Source organism: Danio aesculapii, chromosome 10, assembly GCF_903798145.1.
Source record: "Danio aesculapii chromosome 10, fDanAes4.1, whole genome shotgun sequence".
Taxonomy (NCBI): domain Eukaryota; kingdom Metazoa; phylum Chordata; class Actinopteri; order Cypriniformes; family Danionidae; genus Danio; species Danio aesculapii.
In genome coordinates, this window is record NC_079444.1 from 23,028,695 (window position 1) to 23,047,973 (window position 19,279).

The 19,279-nt window shown below is 35.3% G+C and overlaps 2 protein-coding genes across 2 annotated transcripts; one reads left to right on the top strand and one right to left on the bottom strand.

Moving 5' to 3' along the window:
• The first annotated feature begins 60 nt into the window (after positions 1 to 60).
• On the top strand, positions 61 to 7,779 carry c10h17orf49 (chromosome 10 C17orf49 homolog). Its single transcript, XM_056466228.1, has 6 exons — positions 61 to 295; positions 377 to 471; positions 1,031 to 1,132; positions 2,513 to 2,742; positions 2,834 to 2,935; positions 4,884 to 7,779. The coding sequence occupies exons 1-6, from the start codon at positions 275 to 277 to the stop codon at positions 4,946 to 4,948; spliced, it is 615 nt and encodes a 204-aa protein (XP_056322203.1). The 5' UTR covers positions 61 to 274; the 3' UTR covers positions 4,949 to 7,779.
• LOC130235769 (PPP2R1A-PPP2R2A-interacting phosphatase regulator 1) lies at positions 7,623 to 16,582 on the bottom strand. Its single transcript, XM_056466227.1, has 9 exons — positions 15,696 to 16,582; positions 15,449 to 15,533; positions 15,309 to 15,365; positions 13,987 to 14,033; positions 13,851 to 13,908; positions 13,690 to 13,757; positions 13,509 to 13,564; positions 11,369 to 11,453; positions 7,623 to 11,291 (listed from the first exon to the last, which is right to left on the bottom strand). Exons 1-9 carry the CDS (start codon positions 15,779 to 15,781, stop codon positions 11,180 to 11,182), a joined length of 654 nt encoding a protein of 217 aa, XP_056322202.1. The 5' UTR covers positions 15,782 to 16,582; the 3' UTR covers positions 7,623 to 11,179.
• Between the last annotated feature and the right edge of the window lie 2,697 nt (positions 16,583 to 19,279).

Genomic DNA, 19,279 nt, shown 5'->3' on the forward strand with positions numbered 1-19,279 from the left:
TTCATTGGCTACGCACCGACCAATTACACGCCGATTTTCGAAGCGCATTGTACTCTGGGAATTTTTACTTCGAACTATTATGTTGCTTTCATACTGAATATAGAGGCGTTTTATTAGATGCAGAATTAAAATAGAGTTATTTTTTTAATGCGGAAGGTCACTAAATGACTGCGACAGTCGTTTTAACTCGCTTTGATAATTTCGGCTTTTGAAGTCGTTGGGATTTGTTTCTGTATTTGTGTCAGTTCTGTTTATTTCTGCTCATCACTCCAGCATGACTTCAGCTTCCACAAAGGTAAACATTCGCACATCTGTGCATTATTATTAATATTTTTCAGTGACGGATAAATAAAAAGCACGAATAAATGTCATTTAGGTGGGCGAGATCTTCTCGGCTGCAGGCGCTGCTTTCTCCAAACTGGGTGAACTGACCATGCAGCTGCATCCAGTGGCGGACTCTTCACCTGCGGGGTGAGATGCTCAGCAAACCGCCTTTCTGTATAACAGGAGCTACACAGTTTCATGCACTATTCATGCAATAGGAAGATATGTAATCATTGAGATTTAAACTCAAAATTATGTGGGGGAAAAATCAATATTGATGTGTGCTTGGAATTTTAATAACAAAATTTAGCAGAATAGCAAGATATAAAAACTCAGAATAATGGCACATTAACTTAGAAATGCAAGCAATAAAGACAAAACTACAAGATATGAACTCATTTGTAATAAATGTATAATTGCTTAAACTTGAGATTGTGAGTGTCAGAGTTGCAAGATATGTGCTAGGAATTGTACTACGATTAAAACTGCTTAAACTTGAAACTGTGAAAAATAAAATCTTAATAGCAAGATATGCACTCATAACTGTGAGTAAAACTTTTATGACATATTAACTTTCACAATCCTTTTTTTAAGTAACTAACTACCTTATTTAGTTACCTGAGATTGTAATATATTACTTTTCCCCCGACACTGATCTTAATAAATTCAATTAAATGTATAACTGACTTGTTTTCCCTTCTCTCAGAGCCAAATGGACAGACACAGAGATTGAGATGCTACGATCCGCTGTTCGCCGCTTTGGGGAAGATCTGAACAGCATCAGCTCAGTCATAAAGGAGCGCACAGTGTGAGTGTTCAAGAAGAACAAAACTACAATTAAGACCGTCATAATGAACTTTATTCATTTAAAATTTTTTACATTATATATACACGTGAATTAAGAATTAATAGCCCCCTTGACTTATTAGCCCCCATGTTTATTTTTCCCCCAATTTCTGTTTAACGGAGAGATTTTTTCTACACATTTCTAAACATAATAGGTTTAATACCTCATTTCTAATAACTGATTTATTTTATCTTTGCCATGATGACAGTTAATAATATTTGACTTGATATTTTTCAAGACACTTTATACAGCTTAAAGTGACATTTCAAGGCTTAACTAGGTTAATTCAGTTAACTAGGCAGGTTAGGGTAATTAGGCAAGTTATTGTATAATGATGGTTTGTTCTGTAGACTATTGAAAAAAAAATATACCTTAAAGGGGCTAATAGTTTTGACCTTAAAATGGCTTTTTAAAAAAAATCAAAAACTGCTTTTATTCTAGCCAAATAAAACAAATTAGACTTTCTTCTGAAGAAAAATATTAGCTGACATATTGTGAAAATTTCCTTGCTCTGATAAACATAATTTGAAAAAAATAAAAAAATAAAAAAATTCAAAGGGGGGCTAATAATTCTGACTTCAACTGTATCTGTGTGTGTGTGCGTGTGAGTGCGTGTTTGATAAAACATGATAATACATACACCTATTTGACAAACCAATCCAACATGAAATACTTATTGGGTTTTTTTCAGCTGAAAGTGAAGTTATTTTGAAAAGAGTAATTTTTGTGTTGTTTTGTTGGAAATAAACATGCATGTGGGATAGATTTGGACAGTTTTTGAGCAATCGTCAGTTACGCAAACAAAGAAATGTTTTCTTGAAGTGTTTTAAGAACTTCTCAGATTGTAATGATTTAAGAAAGGGTTGAATCTAGTGATAACATGGTAACAGTACAAACTCTGAAAAGTTCCACGTTCCATTATTAAAGAGATCCAATATATAAAAACAGGTTTTTCAAAATGATGATTGAACAGAATGATGAAACTGAGCAGTAATGTGAAAATGAGGTAGATTTTAAATGCTTTGTGAGGGTAATATTATATATAATTAGAATTTTTCTTATTACCCATGAGCAATATAAGATGTAACGTATCTAAAACTGTCACACATTACAGTATGATTCCATTATCTAATGTTAATGTCTCTTGACATGAAAAAACAATGAACAGTGCATTTATTACAGTATTTATTCATCTTTATTAATGATACTCGAGTCAGTCATTGTTAGTTCTCACAGTGCATTAACTAATTAAGTAGTCAACAAACACAACTTTGTTTTTTAATAATGCCTTAGTAAATGTTGAAATTAAATCAGTAACTCCGTCCCTCCATCATCTCACAGAGCCCAGATTAAGACCACAGTGAAAAGGAAACTGTATGAGGACAGCAGGGTTCCTCTCACTACTGAGTCGCCTAAGAAAACTATGAAGAAAACCACGGTGTCTCTTCCTGCGCCTCCTGCATCAGTGGCCCCCACCGTCATTACTGTGCCCACTTCACAAGTCGTCGTGACAACCGGACTGCAGAGCTCCTCGTCTTTACAACCGGCAATAAAAAACCCTAAACCATCAGGTGACTGACAGATGAATCATGAACTGAATTGTCAGTAATAATGTTAGTGTAGAGGTGTAATAGTACTCACAGTTTGGCTCTGTATCATCAGATGTGACTCTGAGTGCTCTGAATGACTCAGATGTGAACAGTGATTTGGTGGACATCGAGGGGCTTGGAGAGGGGTCCACCAAAAAACCAAACTTTGACCAAGGTGAGTCACAATTTAAATGCAGTGAAAGTGGTTATTTATTTACCTACACATGTCACTATCTATATGTCATTCCAAACCCCCTTATTGAAGCCAGTTTTCACACACAATTAAAATAAAATTAGTAAAAAAGAGAATCGTGGCACTTTTTTAAAGTTACAGTTTATTTTAATGTGTCTTGTTCAAGTGTAACTATTCATTTAAATACTGAGTGATATTAAATAACATGCGTTATGTCTAGTGTTAGAATGAGGGCTAGGTTTTGGGTTAGTTGCTTGTAATTAGGCATAATTCTTTGCAATTACTATGTTAAGTACTTGGAACATGTGTAAATAAAGCAGTAACCTTTTTTATTACAATTCTGCGGAATTGAAATTTAGTCTTTTTTAATCATAATGCTTAGATGCATACTCAGAATTATAATTTAAAAAGACAAAATATCAAGTTTGCATCTCTTTTTTGAGATTATAGTCTCTTTATTTTTAAGTTTCTAGGTGATTTCACTAATAAACTCAGAGGAAATAAATGACAACAACAAGATATAAACTTGTGACTATTTACATTTTAGGAAATCTTGCATCTAGACAATACATTCCTGAGAGGAAAAGTCATTAAAGTCACAATAATCACAATAGAGATAAAGTCACAGTAATCTCTTAATTTTTATTACTTAATTTTTATTACTTTGTGGTGGAAACAAGCTAGGCTTGTCACAATAATCAAAATATCGACTTATCCCACAATAAATAGACAGGACCTCAATAATTTTTGGTGATGCAATAAAAAAAACCAATTCTAGCAACATTTTAGCTGATTGTGCAACATCTCTATTTCTATTAGAGGTGTCAGTGTCAGTATGGTTAAAAAACACTATAGTATTTACCATAAATTACTATAGTATATAGCCATCATGTTTGTGTCTGACAACCTAAAATAGATTTGGTAGCAGAGATCACAGCCACATTTACTTTTTACCTTGCACTTTTTTGTTAACATTTATTATTATTATTATTATTATTATTATTATTATTATGTAGGCTATACATTTTCACATTCTGATTCCAATTATTCAATTGTTAAAATGACTATAATTAAACTAAATATTCTTGAGAATAAAATATGTGTTCTTTGGAAGAGTGGACATATTGTCATTCTGTCTTTGTATAATGAGTGGCATAAAATAAAATGACAATAATATCGTTTATCGCAATATATTTTGGTGCATATTTTTTTCGACTTAGTCCCTTTATTGATCTAGGGTCACCACAGCGGAATGAACCGCCAACTTATCCAGCATATAAGCAGTGGATAAGTTTTACTTAGCAGATGCCCTTCCTGCTGCAACCCATCCATTCCAGATGCCCTTCCAGCTGCAACTTATCACTGGGATACATTCATACACGCTGTTCATTCATGTCCAACTGCTCGTTAACACAAATTTCTAATCAACCAATCACATGGCAGCAACTCTATGCATGTAGACATGATCAAAATGATCTGCTGCAGTTCAAACTGAGCATCAGAATGGGGAAGAAAGGGGATTTAAGTGACTTTGAACATGGCATGGTTGTTGGTGCCAGATGGGCTGGTCTGAGTATTTCAGAAACTGCTGATCTACAAGGATTTTCACGCACAACCATCTCTAGGGTTTACAGTGAATGGTCCAAAAAAGGGGATGTGGTGGAAATATTTGACATTTCGCATCATAGATGTGCAGCCGACAAATCTGCAGCAACTGTGTGATGCTATCATGTCAATATGGACCAAAATCTCTGAGGAATATTTCCAGTACCTTGTTGAATCGATGCCATGAAAAATTAAGGCAGTTCTGAAGGCAAAAGGGGGTCCAACCTGGTACTAGGAAGGTGTACCTAATAAAGTGGCCAGTGAGTGTATACAAACGTGTATTGACTGCTGTTAATAAGCTTGTTTTTTTTTTTCTTCTCGACAGAGAGCTTGAATTTGGACTCCAGCCTTATAATGAACTCCAGTGATCTGCCTCTGCTGTCCCGCTGACCTTCAATGATCTTTCAGTCAAAGTGAGATTCAGGGCAACGGGGGGCAAACATGATCAATGACAGCACAGTTTGATCATTGCTCTACACCTGTTACACCTTTTCAAATGTGGGTCCAAACAGCACTAGACCAAACCTGAACTGCATCACTAGCTTCTCTACCCAGCCTCAATGAAGTATTTACCGCATCCATACTTCTCATAATGCAGCAGAAATCATGATTATTATGGTTTTGTATCTATTATTCTTCATGTTGTTTGATTGATTTTACCCACAGTTGAAAAGAGTTTTACAGGACAGTGATGCAGGGGTCAAAGGACTTAAAAATAGTGTTTTTTGTTTTTTAAATATTTGTTTTTGTATTTTAATAGGCCCCTTTGGCTAAAGTAAAGCTTTGTGAAGTGAAATGAGATGCTGATTGTAATGAAATAGTGGCAGCATGCAATCCGAAATAGTTGAAGAATCTTCTTTACTATTTTCTGTCACTGCCATTGTATGTTAGATGTGGAAGCCTGTTTCTGACACACACACAAATAGAAAACGTAATTGCGACTTTTTTTAAATCACCAGATTTTGTTATATTGTCTCAAAATTGTGTCTAGGTCACTCAGTTTTGATTTTATAGAAACTTTCTTGACCTTTTCTCAGAATAGTTTTTTATTTCTTGTAATAGGATTTCTCAAAATGCTACTTCATTTATAGCAATTCTGTCTTTTTCCCCGTTAAATAACTTTATTTCTTGTCATTCTGAGGTTATATTTAGCTGTTTTAAATGATTTCATAATATACATTATTTCATAATTATGACTTTATTTTACAGAATAACAATATATAAAGTCACACATTTCGCGCAGTTCTGAAGAAAGTAAAAATGACCCAATGTTTAATGATATAGTTTCTATAAATTCAACATCTGTGTAAAAAGGCTGTTCATTTGCAATTGAGCGGTTAAGTCTGTCTAGATGTCTCACAATCGAAAACAAGAAGTCGCAAATACCTTTTACTTTCATTCTGTGGTGGAAACAGGTTTCCATAATTAGGTGCAGCTTCTATTGTATGTGTATATATTTTATTTTTAACATTACATATAATTAAACAAGTCATTTTGACAGTAGACGCCAGACATGCCTGCTTAAATTTCACTTTCGTCTTTAAAGATGCAGTAGGTGATCTGCCAAAATGCTTACCGGTTAGCGTAATATCTGAGCACAGTCCCACCCTTGCCGTCCAAAGATGACAGTCTTTGACACCCTAAAGATAACAGTAGGCAACCCACTAGATCATGTCATTTGCCAGTTAGAAAACTTTATAGTACTTTATAATACTACAATTCTGAACCAAAACTGTATTATATCTAGCTTGTTTTCAGTCGTGTAGCAAGCAAAACTTGTCATCATGTGGAATATTTCATGCATGCAAGCATCGCTGGTCTAAAGACTCTCTCACGCTGTCCTAAAGCGACTACTGTATGCTTAGTGGTTGGCCAGAGGGGTGCAGGAATTACACTTATTACTAAATCATACTTACATGCTATTCCAGTCTGAATATTCAAAGTAGCATGGTAAACAATGTAGGGAGCATGTCACAGGTTGTCATTGTACAAAAATGAACCATTGTGATGTGAATATAAAGCCAACTTCACCTCAGTAAAGCAGGCTAGGCGGAATAGCGCTATGTACTTATGTTTTGTTATTAACCTAAATAAAAGTCTACATTATCGATGCTGTAAAAAGTCCCTTATAAAATTGAAAATAAGTCATATAAATCTATCACCAGATTTCTGTGGCTGAACAACACTTCTGTGCATATAACCCATTCATAACGCAACACAATCTACAGAAGCATTGTGTGACTAAAAGAGTTTTAACATAACATTTAAACATAAGATTACCTAGAAATACTTCAGCTAGAAGTCCTGCAGATCTGCGTGAACGGCTGCACAGATGTACAAAACTGCATTAGTTGACAGACAGTTTGGGCTACTTATCAGAATTATGGGAATTGTCGGCCTGACAAATTTTAATTTGAAACATTTTTTTGTCTTATGCCTTACCCAGAATATAAAAATACATACAGTTGATGCCAGAATTATTAGCCCCCCTGAATTATTTGCCCCCGTTTATTAATAACTGATTTATTTTATCTTTGCCATGATAACAGTAAATAATATTTAACTAGATATTTTTCAAGACACTTAATACAGCTTAAAGTGACATTTAAAGGCTTAACTAGGTTAATCAGCTTAACTAGTTAGGTTAGGGTAATTAGGGAAGTTATTGTATAATGATGGCTTGTTCTATAGACAGTCGAAAAAAAAATATAGCTTAAAGGAGGCTAATAATTTTGATAATTTTAAAATGGTTAAAAAATTAAAAACTGCTTTTATTCTAGCTGAAATAAAACAAATAAGACTTTCTCTAGAAGAAAAAATATTATCAGACATACTGTGAAAATTTCCTTGCTCTGTTAAACATAATTTGGGAATTATATAAAAAAAAAAGAAAAAAATCAAAGGGGGGCTAATAATTCTGACTTCAACTGTATAAAACATTTAGATCGTTTACATTAATCATTACTATTGGAATGTGAAGTAACTTTCAGCACAACAAGAAATGTTTCTGAAGGCAATCACCTACTGCACCTTTAATCTTCAGCACAAAAAGACAGAACACAAGTCAGTAAAATGAGTTTTTATTATGATCTTCTTCATAATAAGAATATATGGTATAATATACATTTCATTTTATGCTAAATGATATTCCTTCTCTGATAATTGGCCATTCATCTCGGGGTAATAAATGTACTTTTGCTACCAACGCGTCAAAAAAATAATCCATCTTTCACTTGAATTTTTCTGGCTTTCACAATATATTTACAACTTGAACAGAGTCTGTCGGCTTTGGCATTTACAATGATTTACCGTGCGCTCACAATCCATTTATTAACAGTGCTCAGAAGACATCTCTGATGCACAGATCTTACAGGAAGTGTATGGCAAATCTAAACAAAGAAATATGGTACATAATGTAGGAAAACATGAATAAAAATAGCTGATTATACAACTGATTTAGAACAAACTGCTCTCAAGTCTTCTGTTTGGGTTCTTGATAAGCACACACAACTGATTATCCCAGTGAATGTGACAAACACCAATTCCAGCAACTTTAATGCATATTGCACATCACTTTTAAAGAGCCATGAACATTGGTTTTCAATCTTTGAAATCTCAAGGACCTCAACTGGAAACAGTGCAAGTAACTTTGGAATTCAAACTTCAAGACTCAAAACCTGTAAGGCATCGTCTTCACTGAATGAGAAACTACAAGGAAAAGGCAATGGCGTCATATCGAAGAACAAGCCGCACTCCTATTGATATATGAATATGGAAACAGAGAAAGGGCTTTAAATGTCCCGTGCACAGCTTTAGATGCAGACGAGCTGCTGCGGTTGATAAAATAATGACTTTGGGACTTGAGGATCTTTACCGTGATATCTGTAAAGATACTGCTAACAGAGCGCATTCATAAATAACATAACAGATGCAGCGCTCAATGTTATTTGCATAATGCTGTGAAGTATCGTGGAGATGTTATTACAAAGGGCTTCCAGTTCAATTAACTGCAGCATGTCATTTTATTAACATTTTCTCTATTTTGGGGATAATACAATAATTTATCAGGCCTAATAAAATCCATCCAGCTTAAACCTCAGAATTAAAGCCTGAAGTGGTGCATCTGAGGCTTGTACATTAAAATAACCCATCTTATATTGCAGACTTTAAAAAGTCTCGACTTCAAAAAAGATGTCAACATTTCCCAACTGAAAGGACTCAAACATACGAAGATGAGTTAAAAATAAAGTAAATATGATCCCATTCATGTAACAGCAACATTGATATCTAACACTGTGCAAATAGTACAAGAGGAAGAGGATAAAATCTGCTAAAACGGTGATTGTATAAGTTTAAAGTCTTTGTTTTCTGTACATAATTCACAACTTTAAGGGATAGTTCACCCAAAGTTCTGCCATCATTTATACTCGTGCTCCATTCGTTGCAAACCTGTTTGAGTTTCTTTCGTCTGTTGAACACAAAGAAAGATTGAGGAACGTTGGAAAAAATTGCCAATGACATCCATAGTATTTTTTGATGTCAAAGGCTGCTTTTTCTCAACATTGTTCAGAATATCTTGTATTATGTTCAACTGAAGAAATACAAGAAACAGTTTAGAACCACTTAAGTGTGCGGAAATGTTGAGGAAATGTTCACTTTAGGGTGAACTATCACTCATATCAGTACAATTGTTGTTCAAACCCTTTTGTTTGTTTTTGTTACACAAAGTAAGATATTTGAATGAAATCTGAAAATAAATCTTTCGCTATTTTTAGTCTTCTTCTCTGCGGCTCCAAAACGTTTATAGAGAGATCAAAAAATAAATCCATATCAAACAAAAACTGTTATCCAAGTCTTCTGTAGAGACACGATCCCTCATTTCTTATAGATTTATTTTTCAACCTCTTTTGAAGCATCAGTTTCAGTGGTGAGGATGGAAATCTCCTTAGTTGTGTTATAAAGGACACTCAAACTAATATTTTTTTTTTACTTGTTCAAACTACTTAATTAAAATGAGCTGAAACAACACAATTCTTCAGATTTCATTGGGACAACTTAATTTTTTATGTTCAGTCCACATAAATTTGTTAAAAGTGTTAAGTTAACTTAAACGACTTGTGTTGGGACGACATGAATGAATTGTGTGGAACTATTTCATTAGAGTGAGTAAATGATGGCAATTTCCTAAGGTAATGCAATCCTTTAAAGTAATAATTCTCCTAAATTATTTATTTACTGATACTCAGGCTGTCTAAGATGCAAGAGACTTTTTTTGTAGAAAATGTAAGATTTTTATCTATGTTTATGGTTATTTGTGATACAAAAAAATGAAGTCAGTGGCTTTCAGCACTTTGAGAGTTAGAGAAGCACAGACAGGCAAAACATAATTAATACCAGAGGTTCCTGAAGATGCTTTCGGGTCTTCTGCCTCTGTAAACAAGGCTTCAATGTATCTTCAGTGTTCATTTTCTTTGCCTCTTGAGTGTTTTCGACTCTCGAAGTGCTGATAGCCATTGGCTTCAGTTTCATGAATCACAAAGGACCGCAGTTGCAGTTAAAAATCTTAAATTATCTACTAAAGAAAAAAACAGTCACCTGCATCATGGACGTGTCTGAGTATGTAACTTAACAGCGAACGATCATCATTTAGGAATTGAGGACAAAACATTTTGACTGATTTGACACTGTTATGGTACTAGATAACACATCTAAGCCTCAGACAGGATACATTCTCAGTCTCTAGGTCAGTTTTGGAAGTGGACTTTTCACTAAAAGTGCTTTGAGTTTTCGCCAACACTGGATTCAAGACGCGATAGTTTTTGTTGTTGTCTAGTTTTTACAGTACTTATTATAATAAAGCAATTAAAACGTGGATGAGAGTTGCCTGAATGTGCTGGTATCATTTCCGGCGATTTAAAGAAGATAGTTCCAACTTAAAGAGTTTGAGCTCAAATCTGAGTGGAAAAATAAACTTATTTACAGATATCAGACCCTCAGGAGGTAAACGCAAGAGAGAAACAAAGAATTAATAGCTAAAATAATTGATTATTCACATATTTATACACATTTACACAAAACATTGACTTCTGCGGTCAACTCATTTAATACTCTCTAGCTTTAGTCCTTTTTGTTTTCAGTTCCGCATGACCGATGGACCCTGTTAATGGAAGCTGAAGATGTACCAAAAATACAAAAAACGTGTTCTGCCACAACTTGAGGAAAGCAAAGAAGAGCAAAACTGGTCTTCACTGAGGAAAAAGGCTCTTTGAGTCAAGATTGGCCAGGTTGCAGCAGTAACCTGAACGCTGTCATTGCAGATACTCTTTTAGATGTACAGCACACTACTCTGTAGGCACCGAAGATCCAGAACTATAAATTACATGATCGTTTTCAGCGTCCGTGTAGTCAGATACGTCAAGATTTAATCATCCTAACGTTGCATTTTGACTTTCGAAGAAATCAAAGTCAGTTACGAGGACTTTCCTTCAGAAGTGATTGAGCTAAGAGACTCTCATCAAAGCACCAAATGAACAACAACAATGACAAAAAAAGCAGGAAAACAGGGATAAGTTTGGTCTTCATTTTACAACACCTGGACTGTGGTGTGATGAACACTTGGGTTCAGATGCTGGGATGGTGCGAGGTGAACGGGGGCGGAGGGGAGAGGGACAGGGCCTGGGTGTTTGAGCTGGCAGGAGGCGTCCCAGAGGATGAGTCCACTGACTGGGAAACACTAGAAAGTGTGAAGAGATTCATTAATGAAGCATGAGATTCAGTTGAGTGTGTTGTTTGAGCATCATCAAGACTCACCTGACTGTGTAACTGGTTATGTGAGCAGGGTCTGTGACTCCAGCGACAAAGAGCTTTTTGGGAGGACCGTCTGATTCCACTCCACCTGAGCAAACGTATATATTTGTTATAAAGTGGAGATTTTAAATGAATCATATTTCACAAACGAGCCAATTCTTGTTATTGAATCATTCCAAATGAAGTGTTTAGTCATGTCTCGCTAGAAAAGAACCAAGAATTGTTACTTTATACTCATCAAAAACAGCATGAACAGATGAATTCCACAACACAGAAAATGTTGACAAAATAATTTCTAAATATTTGTTTAATATTTTCAAGTAAATTGGAATAAACCAAATAAAGTGGTCCCTCGCTACAACGTGGTTCACTTTTCGCGGCCTCGTAGTTTAGCAATTTGACATGCTTTTTTCCTACAGCACATTGTGTTCTGCGTCCTGATTGGCTGTAGACCATTGTCAATCAATTTCCTCCGTGCTGTGTCTCCTGTACAGTACAGAATGCGTTCAGCTTGCCAAATTTACAGAAATCTTTGATCGCTAGCAGTGTGACTCTGAAGTGCTGCACTGTGTGTTTGCCAGTTTTCCGAAATGTGGATGAAACATTTTGTACCAAAAGGCACCTGCGGTAGCACCCAAAAGGCAGAGGAAGATGCTAACATCACACAAAAAGTTGGACTTCTGGACATACTAAGAGAAGGTAGAAGTTAGGCGCCATTACGGAATAAATAAATGAGGATCCAAGGGTTTTAATGTTTGGTTTCATTCTATTAAAACTAGGCTTATTTTACTGTGAAGGTTTGAACTTTGAGAATGTTTAAACAAACCAGAAACGTGTGAACATGTGTAGTGAGAGCTTTTACAGCCGTAAAACATCTATAACTATTGTAAAAAGTAAAGCTGACCACTTTGCAGATTTCGCCTTTTGGGGGTTATTTTTAGAATGTAACTTCCGCGAATAACGAGGGACCACTGTATATACAAATACATTTTATTAGATTTTTTTCTTTTAAATAGTGCTGGGCATAAATTAATTATGATTAATCGCATCCAAAATAGAAGTGTGTTTTGAGTGCTGTGGAGATTTATTATGTATATATAAATACACACATGAATGCCTAAATTAATTTATATTTACATAGAAAATACAAATTATAAATACATTTAAATATTTATGTAACAGAATTGTTTTGTATAGTTGTGTTTCTGTTTGTGTGTCTCACATATATGAAATAAACATAAATAACACACACACACACAAATATAATGTCAAAACAAACTTATTTTGGATGTGATTAATCGCGATCAATCTTTGCCCACCAATAAATTGACTAGGTTTTATGATTTTAATTGATTGGACATAGAAAAGTATGTAATGTAAAAAATCTATATTCATTTCATTTATTCATATTCTTTTTGGCTTAGTCCCTTTATTAACCTGGGGTCACCACAGTGGAATGAACCGCCAATTTATCCAGCATTTGTTTTATGCAGTGGATGCCCTTCCAGCTGCAATACATCACTGGGAAACACCCATACACTCATTCACACATATACACTACAGACAATTTAGCTTATTCAATTCACCTATAGCGCATGTTTTTGGACTGTGGGGGAAACCGGAGCACCCGGAGGAAACCCATGCGGACATGGGGAGAACATGCAAACTCCACACAGAAATGCCAACTGACCCAGCCGGGACTTGAACCAGCAACCTTCTTGCTGTGAGGCCACAGTGCTAACCACTGAGCCACCGTGTAGCCCAAAAGTCTATATTCTTCTATTAAAATTGAGATTTTAAATATATTAGAAAGATAATAACAAACGAAGATTAAAACCTGGAGTAATAGCTGCTGGAAATATAATTTTGTCATCACAGGAAGCATTTATATTTAAATAAATATTAAAAACAGACAAAACAGTCACTTTAAATTGTTATGTTCGTCATTTTTTAACAAAAGAAATCAACGAATGCTTGCTGAGCATAAGGGACTTCAATTTTGTTACTCAAAAATGACAAATAAATTAAATATTAAAAACTGGTAACTGCTTTCTTTTGTTGCCATCATGCTAATAAACGATTCAAATGTTCTTTACCAAAAGCATTTACAAGAAACCGGTTGAACAGGAAAAAATAACCTCACCTTTCCTTTTCAAAGGTGCAGCTGATGGCCATCTCACTCCAGAGCTTACAGATCCTCTGTTCAAGAAAAACAACTCGTGTTCAGAAAACATGCATATTACAGTTTCAAATAACTAAAGATGACTCCAGTATTGACAATTGAAGGATACTTTCCACTGATGTAGTTTAACTCATGAACTTACCCTCGAAACCTTCGAGTCGGGCTGGGTGAGGAATTAGGGGTGACGCCGCTGTCTTGAGAATGAAATCCCTATAATGGGACAAACAGAGAGAGAGAGAGAGAATGAACATAATGACAATGGATTAAAGTGATGAGGTGAAACGAGAAAAGTGAAATACTGACTGGAGACAGATGATCATGCCAGTGACTCGCAGGAGGGAGAGGAACAGCGGATGAGGCACTTAGATGAGGGGAAAACTTTATTAATAAACGATCCAAAAATGTGTATCTTGATAACAAATTATATACACGTGGATACCTTAATCTCTGTAAACTCCCTCTTAAAGTCAGCTCCATATTCTCAATCTGGGAAAAAAAAACAAGGTGCAAAAGAAATAATAACGCCTGAATTATCATTTTCACTCCATTTTCACTATATTTTGGAGTACAAATTAACAGGTATAGGCCTTTTCTTTGCTTATAGGGTAATGATAACCTCATGTTGTCTCAATTACAGTTTTAAGCATTAAAAATAAAATGTTTTATTATAATAACGCTGTTTAAATAAAACGAACATTGCCGCATTGTTACACAAATGCTAATCTAAAACTATTTTGATTCAAAAACTTATGATTCAATATGTCAAATTAATGTGCTGACACTGACTATTGTCACTAATTCTGAATCAATTTGTAGACAATAGTCACTAATATTGAATGCAACAAATTTTACACATTTTTATTTCAACAAGTGCTCTATATTGAAGCTTGATTCAACACAAATTAAATAAGTTAATTAAAAAAAGTATTATTACACTATAGTTCTGATTTTTGTACAATTGCCAGTTTACAACTCATAATTCAGATTTTTAAAAATTAATTCAAAAATACATTTTGCAATTTATAAACTTGGAAACTGTAAGAAATAAACTCCAAGTAAACTTGTAAATGTGAACAATACTGAGTAAATAAGTCAAATAAATTCAGCAGTTTATATGCCTTCAGGGTTTTGCTCTGAATTCTGGCTTTTTTTTCCTGAATTGTGAGAATAAAGTCAGACTTGAGAGAAAAAAAAGTCAGTTGCATTTTAATTGAATTATATTTTTTTAATTCTGTCATCTCTCGCCCCTCTATTTAAAGCAGAGGTGTCAAACTCAGTTCCTGGAGGCCCGCAGCCCTGCACTGTTTCCATCCCTGCTTCTACACACAAGCTGCGGTCACACTGCACTTTTCTCCCCATAGACTTCCATTCATACGCACATGAATGCATCAGACCGGAAGTGCAAGCTCGTGTGACAAGTTTCGCAGTTTCGTTGCATTGGAAAGTTCAAGCTTGGTGAACTCTGACCTGCAAATTGCATCACATGATTGCGTGAGACCAATCGAAGATCAAATCATAACCTCTCTGGGCAGAAATTTAAAACATGGACCAATCGCTCGCTTTTTAAATGCAACAGAATTTCGCACGCACAAACTAATGTGACCGCAGCATTACCTGGAGGTTTAAAACAACCCTGAAGGACTCAATTAGTTTGTTCAGATGAGTTTAATTAGGGTTAAAGCTAAAGTGTGCAGAGCTGCGGCTCTCCAGGAACTGGATTTGACATCTGTGATTTACAGTCATCACTCCTTTATTTCTCACCGGTCTCTTGTGTTCAGATCTCTCACATGACAGAGAGAACGGGGACAGAGGGAGGGTCTGCAACACAAAGATAATATGTAATTGAGGTTTTTAGAACTAAATGCCCGATACTGACATTAACAGACTGTTTGAACACTCACCCGGGATGGACAGCTAGGGTTTATGGACACACTGCTCCGGCGATACCGAGCTGAACTAGTGGAGCTGAATACTGTCGTTCCATCACTGTTGTGCAAATGTAAAATAAAAAGAGAATCAAAGTATTTATTGTCTGCATTATTTTGTGGTGTATGCTACATGGAAGCTTGTTTATGCCTTGGAATAATGAAAAGAAATAGCAAGTTTTATTAAATAGTCGGCTCCAAGGCATAGCTGCAGTTCTCTCACCTGACGTTCGTGATCATCGGGGCGCTGTTCGACCTTCGGAGGGCTCCTCCTGCGCCTGCGCACTGGTCCACCTCCATCCTCTCCATAGCTCGTCCTCTGACACCGAGACTGCGCGTCACTCTCGGCCGGGCTCCACGCGCCCTGACGCGGCCTTAGCCCCAAATATCACCCGGCAAAAGCCCGACCAGCAGGCCTCACGCCAAAACACCCGATCCAATGTAACCGAGAGGACTGCTTTCTCGCGTCTATCGCATTTCGTTAGATTTTTAGGTAAAATCCTGTCCGCTTGATACAGTTGTTTAAATGAACAGCTGTGAGATTCAGCGCTTCAGCCGCTTTATGTGTTCGCGCACAAACTTAGTATGAACTCCTCAGGTTGATTTCGTCAAGTAAACACCGTTATATCTGTGCATTAGAGAGGTTATTCATATTCAGGCCACAAATGAGGGATATTCAGCACTGTTTCCAATGAACAGCCACTTACTCGACAAGGTCCTTTGGCTTTTTAATCCGGTCCAACTTATCCAAACGGAGCAAATAAAACACCAAAAATCACAAACAGCGAATTAACAACGACCAAAGTGGTCAGAAAATACACTGTCAGGGCTTTTCGGTCAAATGTCGCGGTAAAGGTGAAGCTTTCTGCCACGGCTTATTTTTTCAAGTTTACCTGCTAGTTTGTAAAGCAGTCGGAAAAATGGCATAACACAATCCCGATCAAGTAGGTGATCGCCGGCTTCGTCGGTGAAAGCATCCTCATCTGAAAGTGTCTCCTGGTACAGTCTGAAACACGGGGTACATTAAAAGTTTTCCGGTCATTTCTTAATTTAGAAAATAAAACATATTTCCCGCAACCAAACGGAGAATGTGCATCTACTTGTCCAACAGCGCCTCGCTCTGGTAGACCGGAGAAATTCACATAGAGATAAAGCACTGTTCTCAAGAGAAGCGAGTATGTGGCTGTTTACTGCAAACTCTTCTGCCAGCTACTGTGGCTTTATAGGAAGATAACTATAGTTTCAATCTCGGGTTAACCTGAGTAAAAGAAAAATGAACACAAATAGTGAAAGAAATTATTGTAATTTTCAATTTTCTTTCATTTAGGCTTGCACAACAGTCATACTAAGCTAAAATACACCAGTAATTCTCTCCAGAAAATATGTATAAGCTATATTAAGCTTGTTAATACTAATAAGTTAATATTTGATTTATAATAACTTGATTTTCCCTCTTTTTTTATTTGTATTTAATCTTTCTATAACATATACATTTTGGTGTACTAGTTTTTGGATTGTTTTTTTGAGCTGCGGATTTGGCTTCAGTACTGACTAATCTAATGTATATGCACAAATATAATATTGTATAGCTTCCTATTTAAAAATATAAATTAAAAAAGATAGATTTGTGAGGGGTGTACTCATATATCACAGTAAGTAATATGGTTTCATCTATTAGCCTTAGTTAGTCAGTTCATAATTCACATCTAATAGCGCTTCATTTACTTTTTCTCAAGCCAAGAAAGATGTAGGTGACCTTTTTTTCTTTGGAAAAACAAGTAAGAAGATATTTAGCTTAAACTGTGGTCCTTGGTCATCTACAACATGCAAGTCAAGGACTTCGGGCGCATTGAGAGTTGAAAAAACATACAAGCATAAGAAAATTAACACGAAGTGAAATGACAAGAAAACAAGCTTTATTTACAACAGTGTTCTACTGAAGAAAAAGTCTTGGATGACATGAGGGTGAGTAAAATTCATTAGATTTGGTGATCTTACATTTTTTTAAATCATTTATTTGTGTTAAAGTACAAAAGTTTTGTTGTGTATTGTTTATTTGTGTTCGCATAATTTATCATTTAATGTTAATAATGGTTTAAATGAAAGTATTATTCATTGTTGAGTCATTACCTAAAGCATTAACAATGTTTACAAATGGAGTTTTATTTTTAAGTGTTAACAAGTAAATGCGAATTACAATCATATAATGGTAGGAACATACAGGATATACTCCCGAACAATTGTTTACAAATCTGAAAGTGTGTACAACTTTCAAAACTGTATTTAAGGTAAACATAATTAAACATATTGAATTATGTCAAGTTAATCTCGTCATAACGTCATACAACAAATATATACGCATGTACATCACATATTCAAGCTAATCACAACAATAGTCTGAAACTGTATGTGTATGCATTTCCACAAATGTATCACAATTTTGAACTAAATAAATTGTTTTGACATTTATTCAGTCAACATGAACATCATCCATAAACACAAATATCAGGGTTTTTACTTTTCTTATGAATTGATGAATGCTTTGGAATGATCAACGGGCTCTATGCACAGCTAGAGTTTTAAAGCCAATGATAAGCTTCTAGTGAAAGCTTAATGTGACTATTTTTTTATTTCACAAGGTTGTTTTTACAGCATCGATGTTGTAATGTAAATAAAATACATTCAGTTAAATAGACTTAAGCCTTCATTTAGTTGTTCAAACGTAAAACGAGATGAAAGACCGTTGTAACCACTAGCGCCGTCAGTAGCTACAGGCTAGCGCAGAAATTCCATTGAAAATACTGGGGTAAAATAACGGTCATATTTTAAAGACATGGTGGTGGGAAATGGAATTTAATGCAGTGCTTCTTGTCTGATCTGAGACCCATTTGATAACGTATATCTAAGAGGCAGTGAAGATCGCTGAATTTTTAAGAAATCAGATCTTAAACGTGACAATTTTGTTATGAAAAGACAGTCCGTGTGCATATGCCCCATTTAACCATAAAGGCAAAAACACAATGAGCATGAACACAGGTGTCCATGTTTAGATCTATACATTAAAAACAAAACTGTTTCTATTGTATATTATTTCGGCCTTTTAACTGTACCTGACTTCTGGTCAGTCAGCTATTAACGTCCCAATGAACCGAAAGCTGTGATTGTTATTTTTTTCGTATTGTGAGGCAGTCGCTAGAGAAACGGAATATGAAATGAGCAAACAGTGGCCGTGGCTTGTTTTTTTCTACTGTAGGCTGATTGGATGTAATAAAGTAGTCATTTCATTCTGAAAGATGGGGACAGGGGTTTTATAAGAGTTATTACAACCTAACTAGACTCCTCCTGCTCACCATTTCTGTTTATTGTCAAAACTGACAGTTGGAGCAGCGTTAGCCATGCCCATTACCTCAAAATCACATAATCTGATAATACAACTGGAAACAAACATGAAGTGCATTTTCAGATTTCAATTAAAGATTAGAAGGACAACATTTTTTTTCTTATTGACATGCACAGATGAATTATTCAGCACAAAACTATGTTCAGCTAACAAAATCATATGGTTAGTTTTGATATTATGGCGATAATTTCAAAACTTTAATAACTTATTTTTTTCTTAAGAAGTGCTATTTTTTACTTGCAAAATACCCACAAGAAACAAACAAACACACACAGATTTTCTTTTGAAGAGAGGTGGGTGGATAAAACTGCTCATCACATACTAGAATAAAACATACTCAAGGTTATGTGCTCAGTAGTATCAGTGAATAATAAATAACATGGACCATTTAAAGTAGAGTCTGCATT

Bases quoted from the DNA above. Each gene is read 5' to 3' on its own strand.
- c10h17orf49 (XM_056466228.1), top strand. From the start codon at position 275: ATGACTTCAGCTTCCACAAAG. The intron at 296-376 runs GTAAACATTCGC...AATGTCATTTAG, and splicing joins TGACTTCAGCTTCCACAAAG to GTGGGCGAGATCTTCTCGGC. The intron at 2,743-2,833 runs GTGACTGACAGA...CTGTATCATCAG, and splicing joins AAAAAACCCTAAACCATCAG to ATGTGACTCTGAGTGCTCTG.
- LOC130235769 (XM_056466227.1), bottom strand. From the start codon at position 15,781: ATGGAGAGGATGGAGGTGGACCAGTGCGCAGGCGCAGGAGGAGCCCTC. The intron at 13,758-13,850 runs GTCAGTATTTCA...GTCCCATTATAG, and splicing joins GGCATGATCATCTGTCTCCA to GGATTTCATTCTCAAGACAG. The intron at 11,454-13,508 runs GTGAGGTTATTT...ACGTTTGCTCAG, and splicing joins TGCACCTTTGAAAAGGAAAG to GTGGAGTGGAATCAGACGGT.